This window comes from Mus musculus, chromosome 2, assembly GCF_000001635.26.
Source record: "Mus musculus strain C57BL/6J chromosome 2, GRCm38.p6 C57BL/6J".
NCBI classification, from domain to species: Eukaryota; Metazoa; Chordata; class Mammalia; order Rodentia; family Muridae; genus Mus; species Mus musculus.
The window spans coordinates 130,231,281-130,253,152 of NC_000068.7; the positions used below are offsets into that span (position 1 = coordinate 130,231,281).

The following is a 21,872-nucleotide window of genomic DNA, read 5'->3' on the forward strand; positions in this document are numbered from 1 at the left end:
GTGTGGATACTTCGATCCTTCTTGGAGGAAAAAAACACCCATGGAAGGAGTTACAAAGTGTGGAGCAGAGACTGAAGGAATGACCATCCAGAGACTGTCCCACCTGAGGATCCATCCTATATACAATCACCAAACCCAGACACTATTGTGGATGCCAACAAGTGCTTCCTGAAAGGACCCTGATATAGCTGTCTCCTGAGAGGCTCTGCGAGTGCCTGACAAATACAGAAGTGGATGCTCACAGCCATCCATTGGACTGAGCACAGGATCCCCAATGAAGGAGCTAGAGAAAGGACCCAAGGAGTTGAAGGGGTTTGCAGCCCCATAGGAGGAACAACAATATGAACTAACCAGTACCCCTAGAGCTCCCAGGGACTAAACTACCAACCAAAGAGTACATATGGTAGGACTCATGGCTCCAGCTGCATATGTAGCAGAGGATGGCTTAGTCAGACATCAATGGGAGGAGAGGCCCTTGGTCCTGTGAAGGGCTGTATGCCCCAGTGTAGGGGAATGCCAGGGCCAGGAAGTGGGAGTGGGTGGGTTGGTGAGCAGGGGGAGGGGAGAGGGGATGGGGGAAGAGGTTATTGGAGGAGAAACCAGGAATGGGAATAACATTTGAAATGTAAATAAACAAAATACCCAATTTAAAGAGAAAAAACCCTGGTTATCAAACACGATAGCTTGGAGCTATGCATTCTTGGGCACACATGCTGGGTACGTGTACACACACACACACACACACACACACACACACACACACACTCACCTCTCCTTCCTGAATCTCCATGCTCTCTATGCAGTGGATGGATGACAAAGGCACAGACTATGACTGTGGATGGCCTCTGGAAACACTATGAATTGAATATTTGGGACTCTTCCTCTGTAGACCTGCTTTAAAACTCAGACAGAAATCCCTGATAGAATGAAAATGTACAATTAATCTCTCCTCTGAGATTATAAACACTTTGGATGTCTTTCCTATAGGGCTACATCAAATATTCTGCTCTCTTCTATGGCTACTACAACAACCAGCGGACCATTGGATGGCTGAGGTACAGGCTGCCCATGGCTTACTTTATGGTGGGGGTCAGCGTGTTTGGCTACAGCTTGATGATCGTCATTAGGTCGTAAGTATAAAGGTCTTCTATAAGTAAATAAACAAGTGGGGCTGTGTATACATAAGTTGTATATAAGTAAGTAAATAGGGGGGGGTTGATCTTTCTTCACTCAAACAACTCTCCTCTGACTCCTCTGTGTGTACTTTCCTGAGATATACTTCAAGAAGAAGCAAGCAAGCAACTACACAAGTCTTCTAGTTTGCTGTCACTGCTGTGACGAGGTAACTGACAAAGGCAATTTAAGGGAGAAAGGTCTTATTTGGGCTCACAGTTCTAGGGTACAATACTTCATGGCAGGGATGCTCTGGTGGCAGGAACTTGAGGCATCTGGTCATATTGCCTCCACAGTCAGGAAGCAGAGACATGATTGCTAGTCACTTGAGCTGTCTCCTTTCTATTCAGTCCAGGAGCCTAGCCCATAGGATAGTGCCACCAGCAGTTTGGTCTTCCTAACTCTATTAACCTAGTCTAGATAACCCCTCACCAACTTGTCCAGAGGTGTGTCTCCTAGGTGATTCTAGATCTCGTCAAGTTGACACTCAGTATTAGTGATCACACAAAGCCAATGCAGATTGTGAAATAGACGTGATAAGCCAGATACTATGTGAAGCTCTGGGAAATGAGCTTTATGAAATAAAACCCCTCTAAATGAGGCAGAGCACAGACAGTGAGATCAAAGGTTGAAGTGTGTGATGTAAGCAGGAAAAGAACATATGCAGAGACCCAGTGACAGAAAACAATTCCAGAATTCCTATCAGGACAGCCCATCTAGTTTCCCAAATTAGCAAAAGGCCATTGTGGCTTGAGACAGAGTGTGGTGCCTGATAAGGTGGCTGGAAGTTTCTTCAGGGCTCAGCTTCAGAATGAATGAATGAATGAATGAATGAATGAATGAAGTAAATAAATAAATGTGCCAATCCTGTCATGTATGTGTGTGTGTGTGTGTATATATATATATATACACGTACATATATATATGTGTGTGTGTGTGTGTGTGTGTGTGTGTGTGTGTGTGTGTGTGTGTGTGTGTATACAATAGACTTATACCAAAAGAATTTGTATGGCTGTGGTTAATCATGGCAGCCTCTCTGTCCCCAGCTCTACCTTCCTCAGTGGTCAAGACTGGCCTTTATATGTCAGTGTCTCTTTTGTTCATTTTTATATGCATTCCTCCATCACCCTCTGCCTTAGTTTTTGAGATAGGAGCACCCACTGAACCTGAATTCTACCAGTTCAGCCAGGTTGTCTGGCCAGTGAGCTCTGGGGATCCATCTATCTCCACTTCCCTGGCCCTGGAATTGCAGACACACCTGGTTCTTTACCTAAGTGCTAGGAGCCCCAACTCAGGTCCTCTTGCCAGTAGCAAGCACTTTAACAGTGAGTCCATCTTCTTAATGTACATCCTTTGAAGAAAAAGAAAATAGTTCAGACCATGAATATGGGATGTTTCTGTGATGAACCAAAGCCACCTAGGTCCTGTGAAACAGCAAGTCCGAAAAGTGAACAGGCAAGATAGAATCAGGGGAGCACAAAAGTCCCACCCTATCTGGAGAAATCCATGATTGGAATTCCACAGGGCTGAGCAGCAGGGAGTATTCAGGGAGTACTGAGAGGCTGGGCCAGGTAGGATGAAACAGACAGCCAACAAGGAAGGCCCAGGTACTTTAATCCAAACTTGCTCAAGGATGTATTAACCTGATCATCTAACCAATATCCTCAAGAGCTGCTGAGTTTTTATTCAATACTTATTTATTTTATTTTATGTATATGAGTATTTTTGCCTATGTATACGTATGTGTACCACATGTGTACCTGGTGCCCAGGAAGGTCAGAGGAGGGTATCAGATCCCATGGACCTGTAGTTATAGACATCTGTAGCCACCATGTTGTTGCTGGGAATAGAGCCTGGGTCCTCTGTAAGAGCAACAAGTGCTCTAACCACAGAGACATCTCAGCCCAAGTTGCTGAGTTGTATATCAGAAAAATACCTACCTCTAGCCAAGGAAATTAGATGGCTTAGACAGACACATTTGTGTTTGAGAATAAGGTTCCCAGATTCTCAGACTGAAGCCCAAACTGGTTTGACCCAACTGAGTCAAACTTCAAGAAATCCAATGCAAGGACAAAAAACATAGTTGAGCGTCCTGTATCTTTTCAACTTGTTATCTAACTGACATCTGGGTACTCATAGGTAACTTTAAATTTGGGGAGAATAGTTCTCTGGATGTAATAAAAATTGACCTAACTAATGTCCCTCCCTGCCTTGCCCCTTCGTTAGAGATCATCTTGAGCCTAAGACTGACCTAGGCCAAGGATCCCATAGGTTGATGTAGCAGAAAAGAGATAGGGGTAACAACAGGAACTTATGTTCTCTAGGATGGCCAGCAATACCCAGGGTAGCACCAGTGAGGGGGACAGTGACAGCTTCACATTCAGCTTCAAGATGTTCACCAGCTGGGACTACCTCATCGGGAATTCAGAGACAGCAGACAACAAATATGTCTCCATCACTACCAGCTTCAAGGTATTGTCCCTGCGGCTGACTCTCCTTCCCGAGAAAACTCTGGGTCCCTCTAGCCACTGGGAAGCTTCCCCCAGCTAGGTGAGAGGAAATGGGGTCTCCAAATATATAACCTGTGAGAGCCGTATCAGTACACACACCTTCTAAAAGGTTGCTCACAGCAGGGGCACCTTAAGAATCTTTCTTACATAACAGAGAATCCTGACTTCTGAAGTCTGCTCCTGCCTCTTCCCTCATGACATTCCTCTCTGGAAGAGTTCATGGAAGGACGACTCATGTCAATCTTCTCTATGTGCTAGAATTGCATAAGGAGCTCTAAAACTGCCCTGCCCAGGCTCTTTAAGATTCTTATGTGATTGGCTAGCATTGTTATTGTTGTTGTTTAGGTTAGCTGTTTATTTTTTAAAGCTCTCCAAGTAGTAGAACACCCATTTAAGGATGTGGGAATGAAAGAATTAACCTTGTGTTTCTTACAATCCATGTCCCTTACAGTCCTCACTATTTTGTTCTCAAGAAATTTGAAGTGGGCTAATGAACTATAGTTCAGCCAAAATAAATCACCATCATGGTGGTACACACTTGAAATCCTGGCACTTGGGAATGAAAGTGGAAGGATCCTGAGTTTGAGGCCAGGCTGGGCTATTACACAGCAAGACTGTGTCTCAATGAAGCAAACATGAACCAGACAGTAAATGAATGAGCAGAGGCAGAAACTATAGCATGAAAACACTGCATGTTATATCGTTCTTCCTCCATGGCTGTAGAACTACTACAAGCCTTTAAGACAGGGGTCTCACTATGTAGCCTAGAATAACCTTGAACTTGTGATCCTCCTGGCTCAGCTTCCTGAGTGCAGGGGTTATAGGAATGTTCTACTATACCTGGTTTCTACTCCAAGCTCTTGATAGCTTCTTCTGCCTAGTTTGGTGAGCTCTTTCCTGATGACTCAGCACTCACTGTACATCAACTTTGCTTAGCTCCCTTTTCACTTAGCTCTTCTACTCACTGTCAACAAAAGATCTGAGCTTACTACCTACCAAATGGGTTAACTGGGCCGGAGTCCTCTCACCTGGCAGTAGGTGGATGAGGAGCCGACTCAGTTCTGTCCTCTCCTCTCAGCTATCTGCAGCCATGAGCAGGAAAGGCTGGAGTGGCTGTGACTCTAGACCAGACAAAGGGTCATGCCATGCCTATAATAAAACAATTAGAAATAAAGCATTTTCTACTGAAAGTAGAGGTAATTCACACACATACCTGGGACCACCAAGACCAGCAGAGTAACAATTCACATGAAGCACAACTCAGTAGCAGATGTTAGTTCAGACTTTGATACTCTGGCCCCGAGTAATTTATTTTAGGCATATTTAAACATGGTATAATTTGAAAGATGATTTTCTGGTGATAACTAACTCAATCTCACATACAAAACTTAAAACATGAAAACACTGTTCAGGAGTCCAGCCTTGCATCAGTTCTTTGAGGAAGTCAGCAATGCAATATAGAGTCAGCCATGAGGCCAAAGTTTATTTATCTTTGACAATTCTTCTGGCTATGACTCTTTGCTATCCTAAGGCCAAAAGTGTTGGCTTCTGGTAATAAACACTTTCTGTTAGCAGCAAAGGATTAAAAAAAGAAAAAAAGCTAAATTGGTAGGGCCCTCTCCTCTCTGGCTCAAGAGGCTTGGACTTGTTAACTCTTAGTAACTAAGAAAAGAAAAAAAAAAGAAAAAAGAAAGAAAGAAAGAAAATCTTTTGCATAGGCAATATGCACAGACACAAATACACTCTTACACAAACATTCTAGTCGGGCCTAACCACCTGTCTCATAAGTTCCACAAGTGTTCATGCATACTCACATATATACATACACCTACACACGTATGTATATGCATACATATAAACAAACAGACTTAGACATGTATACATTTGGTAGATAAGGCAGAGCCCCTCAAGCCACCACTTTATTTTTCTCTCTGGCCTTTTTATACCTTCTTAGGCAAAAGTTCTTTAGAAAATTATATCATAGATAAAGTATTACGTAAAAGGGGAGATACAGAAGGATGTTGATAGTTAAGTTCAAAGCAGTGTTTCATTCTTTAAGCTCATTATAAGTTCAAAGCCACAGTTTCACATGGTCTTGCTTTATCATAGTACACACTGTGTTTTATCTTTGTATCTGACCTAGAATGAATGTTTTTCCTTGATCACAGATTTGTCCCAAGCCTCTTTATCTTTTTAGTACAATTTATGAAAGTTCACTGAATTCTTTATTTACAGTCTTTACTTACTATTCTATGAGGAATTAGCGTATTTTATTCTTGATTTTAACTTTACTACATCTTTCTGACAAAAAGTTAAAATCATCTCTTAAAACATTTTTCCTAAAATTAGGAATTCTATAAATTCATTAATTCATCATGAAAGTTCATCTTAATGTTGATCTGCAGGAAGTCTGCCCAATAGGGTGGGCTGATGCCCAGGAATCATTAGCCTATGTAATAGTGACAGAAAAAGGCATATCAGTAGTAAGAAGCAATCCTGGGACAAAATCTCTGAAGGTCCTACAAGTCAGAGCTTGCCCATCTCAGCCATGCAGAGTGGTGGGCCAACTTCTACAAGTCAGAGCTTGCCCATCTCAGCCATGCAGAGTGGTGGGCCAACTCCAGAAGAGTTACTTGCATGCCTTTAGCCGTTCCTAAATGGCCCCTGACAACACTGAAACTCTTTATAGAGTACATGAGACATTGTCCAAGATAGGCTCTATAGATTGACTATATGTGACATCTCAAGCGTCTAGGGGAGGATCTGGTGTGGTCACAGTCATACAGTTATCACAAAGGTCACCAGGATATTAACCACCTCTGTTCCCAGCCTTCTGAGCAGAAAGCAGATGTCTTAGTTAGGGTTTTACTGCTGTGAACAGACACCATGACCAAGGTAAGTCTTATAAAAAACAACATTTAATTGGGGCTGGCTTACAGGTTCAGAGGTTTAGTCCATTATCATCAAGGTGGGAGCATGGCAGTATCCAGGCAGGCATGGCGCAGGAGGAGCTGAGAGTCCTATGTCTTCATCCAAAGGCTGCTAGTAGAAGACTGACTTCCAGGCAACTAGGGTGAGGATCTTATACCCACACCCACAGTGACACACCCATTCCAACCAGGTCACACCTATCCCAACAAGGCCACACCTTCAGATGGTGCCACTCCCTGGCCCAAGGATATACAAACCATCACATTCCACTCCCTGGTCCCCATAGACTTGTTCAAAAACATGAGTCTATGGGGGCCATACTTAAACATAGCATAATGCAAAATGCATTTAGTCCAACTTTCAAAGTCCTCATAGTCTATAGCAGTCGCAACAATGTTAAAAGTCCAAAGTTCAAGGTCTCTTCTGAGATTCATTCAATTTAATTAACTGTAATCCCCAAAGCAAGCCAGTAAATAACACCCCTCCAAGGCCTCTGCATCAGCTCCTGCTTCCTGACCTGCTTGAGTTCCAGTCCTGACTTCTTTCAGTGATGAACAGCAATGTGGAAGTGTAAGCTGAATAAACCCTTTCCTCCCCAACTTGCTTCTTGGTCATGGTGTTTTGTCCAAGAATAGAAAACCCGACTAAGACAGCAGATTATACATTTCTCCCTTTGAAGAGACAGCTCTGTGTATTTAACCTTTCTAGTTTCCCTAATGTTCACATGTGAGCACAAGGATGTCTGTACCTCCTACATGTAACAAGGTAGAATTGAGGGCTGGAGAGAGATGGCTCAGCGGATAAGAGCATTGTCTGCTTTTCCAGAGGTCCTGAGTTCAAAGTCCAGCAACCACATGGTGGCTCACAACCACCTGTAATGAGATCCAATGCCCTCTTCTGGTGTGTCCAAAGACAGCTACAATTAGTATATTTCATACACTAGTTGTCTGGTGAGATACCTAGACCTCAGAGTGAACACAGTAACTGATGATTGGTAAAGAGGTCTCCTCCCAGGCAGTTGGTCCAAGAGACCAAGTTTTCCCATTATTGCATATGTCTTCATAGAGAGTTACTGATCCAGGACATAAGTATGATTATATAAGTATAATTATATTTTATACTAACAGAAAACAAACTGATATTAAAACTTTATTTATGATAATTCCCAAAACATAAAAGTCTAGCCATAAATTTAAATTCTCCTTACCAAAAAAATATGAGACACACACATACCCAATGCACACAAAGCAAAACAGAAAACAAACAAACAAAAAAACAGCATTCAATATTAAGAAACCCTAAGAAGAGAAATTGGCAAAATATAGTTTGGAGAGCAAATCCAAACTGCTGCTTATTTTTTTAAATAAGACTTTATTGAAACAAAAACATACATATTTACTTACATGTTATCTATGGTTATTGTCCTGCAGTAATGGTGTGGCAGTGGTGAGAAGAGAGAGACATACATGGACTGCAGGCTAATAGTATCTACTATGTGAACTTTCTAGGCTATTTGACAACTCCCATACTTGAAACTCAAGATTAAAATTTTAATCTGAGGGGCTGGAGAGATGGCTCTGAGATTAAAAGCACTGGTTACTTTTACAGAGAACCTGGGTTCCATTCCCGGAACCCACATGGCAGCTCACAACTGTCTACGACTCCAGTTCCTGGGGATCTGACACCCCCTTCTGGCCTCCACAGGTACCAGGCACACATGTGGTGCACAGACATATATGCAGGCAAAACACCCATACACATAAAAAAATAATAAAATGACAAAAAATGAATTAATGTTCCTTAATTTAAATTTACTTGGTCTATTGATTTAAAACAACCGTAGATAGCTCATTGACACCATTGTGGGCCTTTACAGCTGCCATGTGGGCAGTAATACTAACCCTTCTATTGGTTCACTGTTAGATTAAGAAATCATTTGTGGAAAATATTTAGTACCATGTCTAGCAAGAGTAAATCTCAGTTTTCATTATTACAAAATAAACAAATCCAAGGTAACAAATAACAGCAAAATATATATGTTTATAGAAGTTATCTCTAAGTCTCTACAGGGTATTATGTCACCCCTCTGAATTATTTATAGAAATACAGAAACAACAGCTGTAGGCAGCAGGTCCTGGCTTGGTGCTATTCACCTCTCCTTTTCACATGCTAAGGAGTCTATAGTGGACGAACAAGAGAGTAACAAAGAAGGGAATATCCACCTGACAAGATTCCTCCGCGTCCTGGCCAACTTTCTCATTCTCTGCTGTCTGTGTGGAAGCGGGTACCTCATTTACTTTGTGGTGAAACGGTCCCAGGAGTTCTCCAAAATGCAAAATGTCAGCTGGTATGAAAGGAATGAGGTAAGACGGATGTCGCCAGTGATGCTAAGACTGAGGGGACATCCTGAAATCACTCTGTGCTGGGCGCCATTTGTGTGTGTGTGTGTGTGTGTGTGTGTGTGTGTGAGAGAGAGAGAGAGAGAGAGAGAGAGAGAGAGAGATTATTATTAATCTGTATATATTAATTAATTCTGAAAATTAATATAGTGGCAGTTATTTCTTAACCAGCTAGTTCCCCGTCCCACCCCTAAACAACCATACCTTTTAATATTTCAAAGCTTAGTTCTGCAGTAGAGTCTCAGAAAGTCTGAATTACAGGCCTTGTCTTAAAAAGCAAAATTAAGCCCGTCATGGTGGGTGCACTTTCCTGTAATCCCAGCAGAGACATGAGGATTTGTAAAAGTTCGAACCAGGCTGGTCTATATAGTGAGTTCCAGGACAGCCAAGCTACACAGCTGTTATAAAACAAGTAAATATCACAGCGCAGAGAGATGGCTCACCAGTTAACAACACTCTATAGGAGACCTGTATTTGTGTCCCAGCATTCATGTGGTGGCTCATAACCATCTGTAAGTCCAGTTCTAGGGGACCCAACACCCTCTTTTGGCCTCTACAAGCACCCAGGTATGCATGGATACACATATATACATGCAGGCAAAACCACTCAAATTTATAAAAGTAAATGAATTATTTTGTAAAGGCCAATGATGCTCTTTAATTTTTTTTCCTTATAAATGAATTGTTTCTATTGCTAAAAGAGTTTTCTTTTTCTTTTTTTTAAGTTCAGTAACTTCCCTAGAATATATTGTGGTATGTGTTATTCTGGGTTGCTATTCTCAGCTACATAGGATATACATCCTGAATTTTTAAATTTAGGTAATTATATCTTGTTTTTATATATAAAGAGTGAGTTATTGAATCATAATTTTTTAAAGATTTATTTGTGTATATGAGTACTCTATCTGCATGTACACCTGTATGGCAGAAGAGGGTGTCAGATCCCATTACAGATGGTTGTGAGCCACCATGTGGTTGCTGGGAATTGAACTTAGGACTTCTGGAAGAGCAGCCAGTGTTCTTATACACTGAGCCATCTCACCATCTCCCCAGCCCCATGAATCATGTTTTAAAAAAAATTTTTTTTGTAGACTTTTTTGGATCTTTGCCTATCTAATATTTTTTCTAAATTTTTAGTATCTATTTTCATTTATCTTTTATTTGAAACTTTCCTCCTTTCAATTTTTCAGGTGGAGATCGTGATGTCTTTGCTAGGGATGTTTTGTCCCCCTCTGTTTGAAACCATCGCTGCCTTGGAGAATTATCACCCACGAACTGGGCTGAAGTGGCAGCTGGGCCGCATCTTTGCCCTCTTCCTGGGAAACCTCTACACGTTTCTCCTGGCCCTCATGGACGATGTCCACCTTAAGGTAGAGCCTACACACTCCACTGTGCCTGCTGTCTACGGTGTTCCCTTTAGAATATAATAACTTTGCTGTGCATAATTTCTATTAATTAAATAAATGTTGGAAGTTCAAGAAGGAAAATTAAGAAGAGATACTTCCAGAATCTATAACCCAAAAAACAGTGGTTGCTACAGTTTTTCTGCATTTTTCTGAGGTTGTCTTTTTCCACATTATGTCTCTATCATTTAGTACTCTCATATTTGATATGCAGGTTTTTCTATGTTGCTTCACAGCTGTCATAGCTAGTCAATAGCCAAATAATTGTCCACTGATGTGATGTGTCACAGTTGGCCAAACTGCTTATCAGTGCTTGTCAAATGTGTATGGGGCACCTGCAAATTAGGCCCTGGGGTACAGCAGGGAATTAGACACAGTCCTGTTCCAAACAGCTTCATGCTCAGGGTCAGGAAACAGACTCATTCAATACAACACACTGTGAAATATGCTTCAGTGGGGGCAAGTCGTAGGCAGTGAGTCAGAGCTCAGGGCATCTCAAATCCTCAGCTTGGGGAGTCTCAGCAGACACTGAAAAAGCATCAGGAAGAGTAGATGCCAACAGGGAATGGCAGGATAGTTGGAGAACACAGAGAAGGGAAAACTGGAGAGACAGATGAGTCTTCCTTACTCCTTCATCTCATTACTACCTCATTATTATTCTGCAGGATACAGAAAGGTCTTGGAAGGTTCTAAAAAGGCAAGTGATCAGCACTGGTCCATAATCCTTCTAGCCATTTTGGCTTCCTTAAGAAACTGCTCCACACTCCTAAGCCTTATATTTTACTCTGGGATATAGATATCACTTGACCTTCTCTGAAAGTAGCTGGCCAGTTCCAGAGGTCACTGCCTCAAAGGATTCCTCTAAGCTCCCCATGGTCTGATGAGGGTATGCCTCAGTCCCCAGAGACAGTTCCCACAGCTCATCTCACTTTGTTTTCTGACTGTTCTGCTCTGTTACTTACTAGATTATGAACTTCCTGAGAGAAAACCCTTTTGGGCACTCTTGTGTCACCACTGACTTGTCTGTACAGATTAGACCCTGAATTCTCAAAATGAATGGATGGATGGGTGGGTAAGTGGATGCTAACTTAGGGAGAAAACTTTATGGAAAGGATCAAGGGACTTTAGCCCATTGCACCCTCTGGTGGATTGAAAGCCTGAGAAGTTCTTTTCTGAGAAGACTGTCCAGTGATAAGGTGGAGGCCAGATAGCAGGGAGATAGTTTTACTTGTTCCCATGGAAACAGCTAAACTACCTCCAGTTCCATCCAACTTCAGATTGTCATTTTTTCTTCCAGCTTTCTAATGAGGAAAAAATCAAGAACATCACTCACTGGACCCTGTTTAACTATTACAATTCCTCAGGTGGGAATGAGAGTGTGCCCCGGCCACCACCACACCCTGCAGATGTGCCCAGAGGTTCTTGCTGGGAGACAGCTGTGGGCATTGTGAGTAGTTGTGCTCTCTGAAAAGGTGATCCTTGTTCTGTTTTTTGTTGTCCCTTTTTTGTCTTTCCATTTGGGAAATAATCCTGAAAACTCAAATGTCCATCAAGTAGGCATTTCCTAATCACCTTGGAAGGTCCAAGTTGAATATAGAGCAGGCTCTGTACTTCCTGGAACTTCACATGTATCTGCTGTCTTTAAACTTGTGATGAAGTTGTTGAGTGACAAGACTTTTCCTAAGGAGATGTGACACACATGGCTACTCACCCCAGATAGTGTGCTCAGAGCAGATCAAATATAAACACCACCAAAAGTCCAACTGGTGAACCAATGAGTTTTATGAAGGTCTCTTACAGGAGTGTCAGTGAGGGTTACTTACAGGAGCAGAAATGAGTCAAGTCAGGGGCATCACCAAGGCTCACCCTAGCATGGTTGACAGCTCATTAAAGCTGGGAACCTGGAGCCCACTACACAGCCTGTAAGCAGTTCAACAAGTTGAAGAAATCCTTTCCATTTGCTTCAGTTGGTGTAAGCCTCCTATGGGCAGCAGCTGGACTTGGGGTCTTCTTTGTAGCTCACCTCCTTTAAGAGTGACTCTGAACAGTCTTTATAGCTTTCCCTGGGAAGGAGAAGCCCAGTGAATTTGGTAGGTTTCAGGAACTTCCTGAACCTACTTTGAATTGTTTACCTTCTCATTTAAGAAACTTCATTGCTGGTTGGAATGTTTTGGTCTCCTAGGAAACTGCTACATACAGAGGCCTATCAGCTCCTTTCCATTAAAAAACAAACAAACAAACAAAAAACAAAAACCAACCAGTTCTTTATGCCCTATGTAAATGGAGAAAACCTTGTTCTTTTGTTTCTGCTATGTGGCTCTTTGGTTTATTTTCTCTATAAATCAAGAAAAATTATTGATTAGTAGGAAGTATTGGCCAAAGTAACTGATGGTCACATTCAGTCCTAGTGGGGACAATCAGGATATCAGAGCAGATGGGAAAAGCAAAAAATGAGCCCAGAGATTCTGGCAATGATAAGTATGGGGCACTGGTCAATGATAATAAAGCAGGCAATTTGCATACTTGACAGAAAGGCTTCCAATAACTCAGCAAACATGCTATTACTGACTACTCAAAGTTCAGATAGTATTCTGAAGTTATTTAATTAATTAGTGACTTATAGAGTGGAGGTTTAAATTACACTTTCTCCAAAGTCTGAGGTCCTCTCTCTGCCAGGAAGAAGCGGGCCACAGGGATGGATTCAGGTGAATGGGAGGGAGAATTATGTAGCTATGATTGTTTGAGGGAAGTGGGCAAGTTCCCAACTGGCCACTTCTATCTTCCCGTGTTCCTCCCTGCAGGAGTTTATGAGGCTCACCGTGTCTGACATGCTGGTAACATACCTCACCATCTTGGTCGGAGATTTCCTCCGAGCTTGTTTTGTCCGGTTCATGAATCACTGCTGGTGTTGGGACCTCGAGGCTGGTTTTGTAAGCTCTTCCTCCTATGTTCTTCACTAAGGTGCTAGCACCACCCTCTCTGATATTGCTACTCAGATACACTCTTGTGCATTTCATGTCTGAGGATGCTTAAAGCAAGTCACCATTCGGTGAAGTGTTTAATCATATTTACTTAAGAGTCCACTTTGCATTCACCAAAGCAACTCCAGCCTTTGCCACTGTGACCTTCATCCAGAAAATGGAGGCGTGGAGGCTGAGGAGATAGCTCAGTGGTTAAGAGCACTGGCTCTTCTTCCAGAGAACCAGGCTCCATTCATATCACCCACTTGGTAACTCACAACTACTCCAATTTTAAGATATCTAACACTCCGTTCTTGCCTCCCTGGGCATCAGGCACTTGTGTGGTACACAGATATACATGTGGGCAAAACACAATACACATAAAGCACTAAAATAAAAAGAGTTCTTAAATTTTTTTAAAAAGAAAATAGAAGCATTCAGCTTTGGGGAAAGCTTTTTTATATTTTTCAATGCAGAGCGGGCCAATGGAGAACTACCTGACTTCTATGAGAAAGGCCGAAATCTTAAGATACATAAACATTCTAGAAATCTCTGAACAACCACGAACCTGATGCCGTTTCCCTGACTTCTTCTAATTATGCTTTGAGAAGCCTCTCTGACTCTTATCGCCTCCCCGAGACCCCCTCTTCCCCACACTGCCTGGTGAAATGCTCATCTCAAGCACATGCCATTCTCTCACTATGGTGGCTTTCTATGAATTCCGGGAGCCTCAGGCTGGCCCAGTGAGGGCCACAACACCACACTGTTCTTCTCAGTAGTCAAGTTGGGAAAAGGACGTCTCCTTAACTGAGCGTCTGGCGAAAGACTCCACATCTTGATTACTTATGTAGCCCTCACCCTGGCCTGTAGCATGGTGCCTGACACCTATGGGCCACAGTACAGGCTTCTGGCATATGTTTTAAATAATACTATTCAACCCCTCGTCAGCACCAACAAACCCTGTGACTGTGCCTGAGAACAATAGTGAAAGAGTGGTGACCTAAAAAGTGATGACATCTTTGATAGGAAGACAGTGTTGCTGTCTTCAAATTAATTTCTAAGTTCCACAAGATTGCAAAGTTATAGGAAAATCTGCTCAAAAATAAGCATGTGAATGTATAGGAAAGCTCTTTAGAAAGAAACCATCCCTCTAATAGGGTATAATATGAAGCCAGGCTTGGCAGTTGGAAAGATGGTGGTTCAGTGGGTAAGAGCACTTGCTGCATACACAGGACCCACCCCATTCAGATTCCAGCGCCCATGTAGAAAGGCAGACAGGGTCACATGTACACTGTCACCCCAACACTGTGGATTGCTAGGGCTTGCTGACTGCCAGCCTAGCTTCAGCCTCCCTGAAAGCCCTTGTCTCAAAGGAATAAATATGCAACACATGGGTGTGCACATGTGTGCACACGCAAACATCACACTCGCGTATACATACATACAAAAGAAGAAGTCAGAAGATCGGGAACTTAAAGCTAGCTTGGGTTATATAGTGAGACCCTGTTCCAAACAGAGAGAGAATGATGACACTGTAATAACTAAAGCTGGCACTGGAATACACGTCCTTGCTAAAGCAGCAGAATGCAAAGCACAGACACTGATAGAAGCTATGGGGGAAGGCCATTTATCATAAAAATGTTGTTTCAAGTCAGTAAGGAAAAGCATTATCCAAAGATGAGCTGTAGGGGCTGGAAAGATAGCTCGCTGGTAAGAGCACTGGCTACTTTTCCAGAGGACCTGGGTTCCTGGGTTCAATTCCCAGAACCCACATGGTAGCTCACAGCTCTCTGTAACTCCAGTCCCAGGGGATCTGACACCTGCTTCTGGCTTCTGAGGGCATCAGGCCTACACATGTTGTACAGGCATACATGCAGGCAATATAAATAAATAAAATGCTTTTTAAATTACTTTTTCTAAATGAGCTGTAGATGGGGAGAGGACATCTTTCCCTTGGTTATAATCTTAAGTTGCATTTCTGATTAAAACTGATGAAATGTTTCCTTAGGAGCTGAATTCCTTTCCAAAACAGAGAGTCAGGCTTCAGCCTGAAGAGGTAGATACAATTTCAGGTTGTTGTTGTCGTCATCGTTGTCCTCAAAAGCTTCAGGTTTTTTGTTTGTTTTTTGTTTTGGGGGGGGTTTTGTTTTGTTTTGTTTTGTTTTTGTTTTTGTTTTGTTTTTTTGGTTTTTCGAGACAGGGTTTCTCTGTGTAGCCCTGGCTGTCCTAGAACTCACTTTGTAGATCAGGCTGGCCTCGAACTCAGAAATCTGCCTGCCTCTGCCTCCCAAGTGCTGGGATTAAAGGCGTGCACCACCACACCCAGCAGCTTCAGTTTTAATAACTTCAAAACTCTGGGGGCCAAGGAGCCGGCTTAGCAGTTAAGAGCTCTTGCAGGGAACCTGGGTTCAGTTTCCAGCCTATAAAGCTGCTAACAGTGTCCGTTCCAAGGGATCTGATGCCCTCTTGTGGTTTTTTAGGTCACTACACATATGTGGTACACAGACACAGACAAAACATCTATACCCATAAAATAAAAATTAATTAAAACTTCAAAACTTTTCTTTAAAAGTTTAAAACAAAGCCGGGCATGGTGGCGCATGCCTTTAATCCCAGCACTTGGGAGGCAGAGGCGGGCGGATTTCTGAGTTCGAGGCCAGCCTGGTCTACAAAGTGAGTTCCAGGACAGCCAAGGCTACACAGAGAAACCCTGTCTCGAAAAACAAAAACAAACAAACAAAAAAGTTTAAAACAAGGATGGTGATAGAGGTCATTTGGTGGAATACTTGCCCAGCATGCCAAAGGCCATGGGTTCAATCCCCAGCACTGCCTAAGCCAAGTATGGTAGCACACACCTATAATCCCAGCACTTGGGAGGTGTTGGCAAGAGAATCAGAAGTTCTAGCTATATAACAAGCTAGAGGGCATCCTGGGCTACATGAACCCTGTCTATAAACAAACAAACAAACGTATGTATGTCAAAAGCCTATTAAACAGAACCTATTGGGTATGATGCTTTAACCTCAGAGCTTGAGAAGTTGAGACCTAAGGCTCACCATAAGTTTGAGGCCAGCCTGAGCTACATAGTGAAACTATTGAAGATTAACAAACAAACAAACAAAAAAAGCAGGAAGAAAGAAACCCAAGGCAGGCATTTTGGGTGAGTTGTCTTGACTTGACAGGCTCCAGCTGGTGTCACCTAATGATCGCTTGCTCTCTCAGTCCCCCCTTCCCCTCTTGTCCTTCCTTTCTCTCCAGCCCTCATATGCCGAGTTTGATATTAGTGGAAATGTGTTGGGTTTGATCTTCAACCAAGGAATGATCTGGTGAGTTTCCTATTTCCCCTGAGGATCATATGATGGGGGAGTCAAAGAACTGGAGCATCCAACTTCTCTCGGTGAGCCGGGAGGGGCCAGCGAATCACCTCGCCTCTCTCAGCTCCTGCTTTCATCAGAAAGCCAAAGAGCAGGACAGGATGAGAAGCGGAAAAACTAAAGGTAACCAGTGTGTTGCAGAGAAAGTAGGAATGGAGAGAGAAGAGCGGGGGACGGGGTTGGGGGGCAACAGAAGGGCGGAGGAAATGGGGGAGAGGAAAGTGAGAGGGAAGGAAGGAGTTTCCTCCTCCGGAGGCTGCGCAGAGTCTGTAGGATTGTCTGTAAGCCACACCAGCCTGGTGGGGTGCTCCTGGAGGCCAGAGACCATGTGATCTGCCGATAGGAAGCAATGATAAAGTCCTAGCCAGGGTCCCAGCCAGGAGTGCTCAGAGTTATCTCCCTCTCTTGGGGACTGGATGGCTCCAGCCTGATGGCAAATATCTTGGCTAAACAGGAGGCCTCTGCTCTTGGGCCCTTCAGGAAAGTAACTTGACTGCACGCCCCTGATCCACCCATCCGTCCTATCACCTTCTATTAGCCCTCCCTCGCCTGCTACCAGGTCAACCAGGTATCCTGTCTCTGACCTTTCAGGATGGGCTCCTTCTATGCTCCAGGACTGGTGGGCATCAATGTCCTGCGCCTGTTGACCTCCATGTACTTCCAGTGCTGGGCAGTGATGAGCAGCAACGTTCCCCACGAACGTGTGTTTAAAGCCTCCAGATCCAACAACTTCTACATGGGCCTGCTGCTGTTGGTGCTCTTCCTCAGCCTCCTGCCTGTGGCCTACACCGTCATGTCTCTCCCACCCTCGTTTGACTGTGGCCCCTTCAGGTGTGCTCTTTGTTGCTGGGGACAGTTCTTCTCCTGAGGCAGTCTACCCACAGGTCCTGGGTCATGCCAGCCTGTGAGAGGCTCTGGGGCTTTAGGGGAACCACTAAAACCATCCAGTAAGTTTTCTGTAAGGAGGGAGATGCCCCATGTGGTAGCAGGCAGCTACTTGTGGCTATGGAATTCTCAAAATGAAGAACTGGGAAACCTAATTTCTCCTGTTTTTTCATTGTAATTAATTTTTATTTTAATAACCACAGGTGGCTGACTACCATATTAGATGGTACAAGTATAACCTTTTAATAGTAGATAGTCTGATATGATTGTCTTAGCACAGGATAAATCATAGAAGATAGTCTAACCTCCACCCAGATGTGAAACAGGAATAGTTTGTCTTGACTGAGACTCTCAACCGGGTCCCCACACTCTATAGAATTCTGCTAGTACTGAAGGTTGGTTATAAATGAAAGTTCTTTGGGAGATTGGATGTAGTTATATAAGGAAGTAGATTGAGCAATGATGTGTACCTACGATCTTTATAAATATTAGACCCACTGAAAACAAATCCCTCTACTTCAAAAAAAAAAAAAAAAGTTGTTCTAGGACTATAGGTATTTGGAGCATGTTATCTTGTACCAGGTGTCTCATTTAGAAATCCTCTCTGTGTCCTCCTTGAGAATTTTACAACAGCTTTCAAGGATAAACTAGTGTTCCCATCCTTGCTGAATACCTGTCACAGACCAGAAACAGGGTAAGGCAGGTGAGAAGAGCCTTGCATAATCTCAAATGCAGCTGTCCCCTCTAGCTGTGCATTCACCCACTCTAGGGCCAGCCCCGCATGCGTGTGAAGTGTGCTGTGCTGTGGGGAAGGCCAGTTGTCTCCTCTCCCGTTTAAGATGGGCTTGAGGTTGGCATATCTAGAGGAGGTATTCAGTGGAGTGTTCTGTCAGAGCAGGATCCAGCCACACAAGAGTCTGCACAGAGGAAAGAAGGTAGCAGTCAGGGTACAGAGCTGTGGGTGAGCAGAGATGCCAGAGTGAGGGAACAACAGCATGAAGGAAGATTCAGTTGGCTTCTTGGTAAGCACCTGGGTGCAGGTGCTCCCATCACTCTCTCTCAGTGCTCACCTGGGCCCAGGAAAGATGACTTCTTGGCCTTTGTTGTGCCTGTTCCTTTATGTGTCCCCTTTTGCCACATCTGCTTTCCTGGGTGTCCCTGGCAACCTCTGTCAGATCATAGGAAAAGAGACCTAACCTGAAACTCATAGGAGAAACATGGTTATAATCTCCACCAAGCTGAGCTAACAAAGGCCACTTCTCAGTGAGAGCTTTGCTAGAGTTCTCAGCTGAAATGCACCTGTGTTTGCATGCACGCGCGCACACACACACACACACACACACACACTTCTGTTTATATCCTATTTACCCATCATGTGTTCTTGTTTTGGGGTTTTTTTTTTTGGGGGGGGGGGTATTGTTGTTGTTGTTTGGTTTTGGTTTTTGTTTTTTTTTTGGTTTTTGGTTTTGTTGTTGTTGTTGTTGTTGTTTGGTTTTTCTTTGGTTTTTCCAGACAGGGTTTCTCTGTATAGCCCTGGCTGTCCTGGAACTTACTTTGTAGACCAGGCTGGCCTCGAACTCAGAAATCCGCCTGCCTCTGCCTCCTGAGTGCTGGGATTAAAGGCGTGTGCCACCATGCCCGGCTCCCATCATGTGTTCTTTTTTGGACATGATGGCCACTGGCAATAAGCCAGCACTCGGAAGGCTAAGGTGGAGAAGCTTGGGTTTAAATTCAAACCCTATCTCAAAAACAAACAGACAAACATGTTGTGCCTCTGCCTTGTTTATCTTATTACATTCTCCCAACGGACAGAAGGTCCATGAGGAGATGGTGTTTTCTTCCTTTCTCACCGTGTTATACTCAGTGTCTGGAAGAAAACAGCTGCCTTATGGTTAATGTTCAAAGTAGACGGCCGACTCACAGAAATTCAGTTGCACAGGGAAGAAGTTAGGGTTTGGACCACACTAAATGTCTCAGGATCCTGGCAGGCAACATGAATGTTTGTGATGATTATTAGCAGTGCATAGCATACAATCACAAATGAGATTTGGCGAGCTAAGCCCTTCGGAACAAATCCAAAAGACAATCTGGCTTTGTAAATAAAGCTTTATTGGAGCACAGCCATGTTGATGTGCTTTCATAAACTCCATGGGTACTTCTTCATTTCAGCAGTAGGACTGAGTAGCTGAAGTGGAAAACAGCCTACCTACACAGCTAAAAGTGGAATTATCTAGGTTTTTGCAGTAAAATTCAGCTAATTTAAAGAGTATATCTAAGAGCCAACTCTCTAACTGACCAGTTTTGAACTCTTCCCAGGTTCATTTCCTAAAGGACGGGAATGCTGGTGACGTTAAGTTCATAGGGTTGTTCTGAGGATCTAGTTTGATGTTATCTGTAAAGTACTTAAAGGACCATGTTGGTCTTTAGTAGGAATCTCAGTGACCCTGTTAAGCCAGAGCTCTGCCCAGGTCAAGGACAGTTGGTGGTCATCTCAGCCAGCTGTCACCATGAACAATATGGCCCATCACTATGAACTTTTCAGATCCTCATAAAAATCTGAAGATTTATTTGAAACCATATACCAATTTCAATTAAAAATTCATTCAAAATTTTAAAACACTCTATATCTTGCCACGGAATAAGTCTGTGGACACGGACTACATCTTGGCCAGTCTTTGATCTGTTTCCTCCAAAGCAGTTCATAGGTATTTGCTGTGTATATATCTAGGTATGTGACTCAGGGACACAGTAAGGTGGAGTTAGGAATGTTTGACTATGGGCTCTGGCTTTTCCTGCGGCCAGTGAACCAAGACTGTGGTTGTCTGCAGCAGACTTAGACCCATCTATGATAGCTGGAATTCTGAGGCATGCTGCTGCTGGTTTTTATGTGAACAACATGATGTGTTCATGCCTGTTCATTCTTCACTCATGAATTCCCTTATTTCTAAGAGAAGGGTAAAGGCAATCCTACAGCACATGGAATTTCAGGGAGAGCTGCAGTGTTGGTCACAGGAGAGACACGCTGCCCCACAATCATTCCCGTCCTTTAGGAAATGAACCTGGGCAGAGTTCAAAACTGGTCAGTTAGAGAGTTGGCTCTTAGATATACTCTTTAAATTAGCTGAATTTTACTGCAAAAACCTAGATAATTCCACTTTTAGCCCCAAAATCCTTTGTCTGTGTTTGCAGCTCAGGTCTGTTGTTTTCTTCTACTTGTGAGGGAGACCTGCTGGCTCTCATTTAATCCTTTCCCTCTCCCTCTCCCTCTCCCTCTCCCTCTCCCTCTCCCTCTCCCTCTCCCTCTCCCTCTCCCTCTCCCTCTCCCTCTCCCTCTCCCTCTCCCTCTCCCTCTCCCTCTCTCTCTCTTTCTGGATTTGTTGAAATTGCGCCAGCATTCTTTGCAATTGACCAGGAGGAAGACACAAAGGAAGAAAGGAGCCAAGGAGCCCCAAATAACCACATGGTTGCCAGGGAAGACAGAGGTAGTGATTTGGAGGTAGCCAAAGTTTTCTGAAAGTCTACTGTGTGACAGTCACTGATGAGGGATATAAGGTGCTTATAATACCCCCATCATGTGGGAGGCACTCTACTAATCATCAGCTAACTTTGTCTGTAAGGAACTTGATAGTGTATATTTTAAACTTTGCAAGTTTCTAGGCTGGAGCATAATTCGTTGCCTCTGAAACTAATGTTGAAATTCAGCTGCCATTATGTCAATTTGAGAAAAGCCTGACCTTTAGAAGGTGGTGAAACAATTAAATGGCAGTAGGGCCATCCTCTCATGACATTGGGCTAGCAATCATGATTGTGAGCGAGTTCTCACTCATAGTGTTGTATAATATTTAAACCCAATCCAGGGTTTCTACCCTGCCTTTAACCACTTAGTTCCTGGATAAAAGACATACCACCTTTATATTTACAAAAAGCCTTCATCAGCTAGGCAGATATTTATCCTCTGCTATTATGTCTATTTCCCAGCCAATAATCCTATTATATAATTTGCCATGTTTCAACTGGGCTGCTCTTAACTCCAATCAGCCAACCCACAAGGCCATTATTTCATGACTCACCTAACTCATGGTGGCTTCCCTCTCTGACCCCAAGCCTGGGAACCCTAAAACCTGCCTATGTCTCTTCTGCCCATCTACTGGCTGTTGGCATCTTTAGTCACCAGTCATAAATAACTTGGTCACATTGGTCAGAAATAGCAAGGTCATGCAGCATTACTTGGGACTAG

General features: G+C 43.3%; 1 protein-coding gene across 2 annotated transcripts in view; it reads left to right on the forward strand.

Annotated features, from left to right (window-relative positions):
• Tmc2 (transmembrane channel-like gene family 2) overlaps positions 1-21,872 on the forward strand; it is a 69,996-nt gene that overhangs the window by 36,087 nt on the left and 12,037 nt on the right. For both annotated transcript variants that reach the window (NM_138655.1, XM_017316469.2), the window contains 8 exons: positions 988-1,130; positions 3,498-3,645; positions 8,789-8,977; positions 10,204-10,383; positions 11,714-11,863; positions 13,218-13,346; positions 16,635-16,702; positions 17,342-17,581. In NM_138655.1, coding sequence (NP_619596.1) covers positions 988-1,130; positions 3,498-3,645; positions 8,789-8,977; positions 10,204-10,383; positions 11,714-11,863; positions 13,218-13,346; positions 16,635-16,702; positions 17,342-17,581 — 1,247 coding nt within the window. The remainder of the gene's footprint in view (positions 1-987; positions 1,131-3,497; positions 3,646-8,788; positions 8,978-10,203; positions 10,384-11,713; positions 11,864-13,217; positions 13,347-16,634; positions 16,703-17,341; positions 17,582-21,872) is intronic.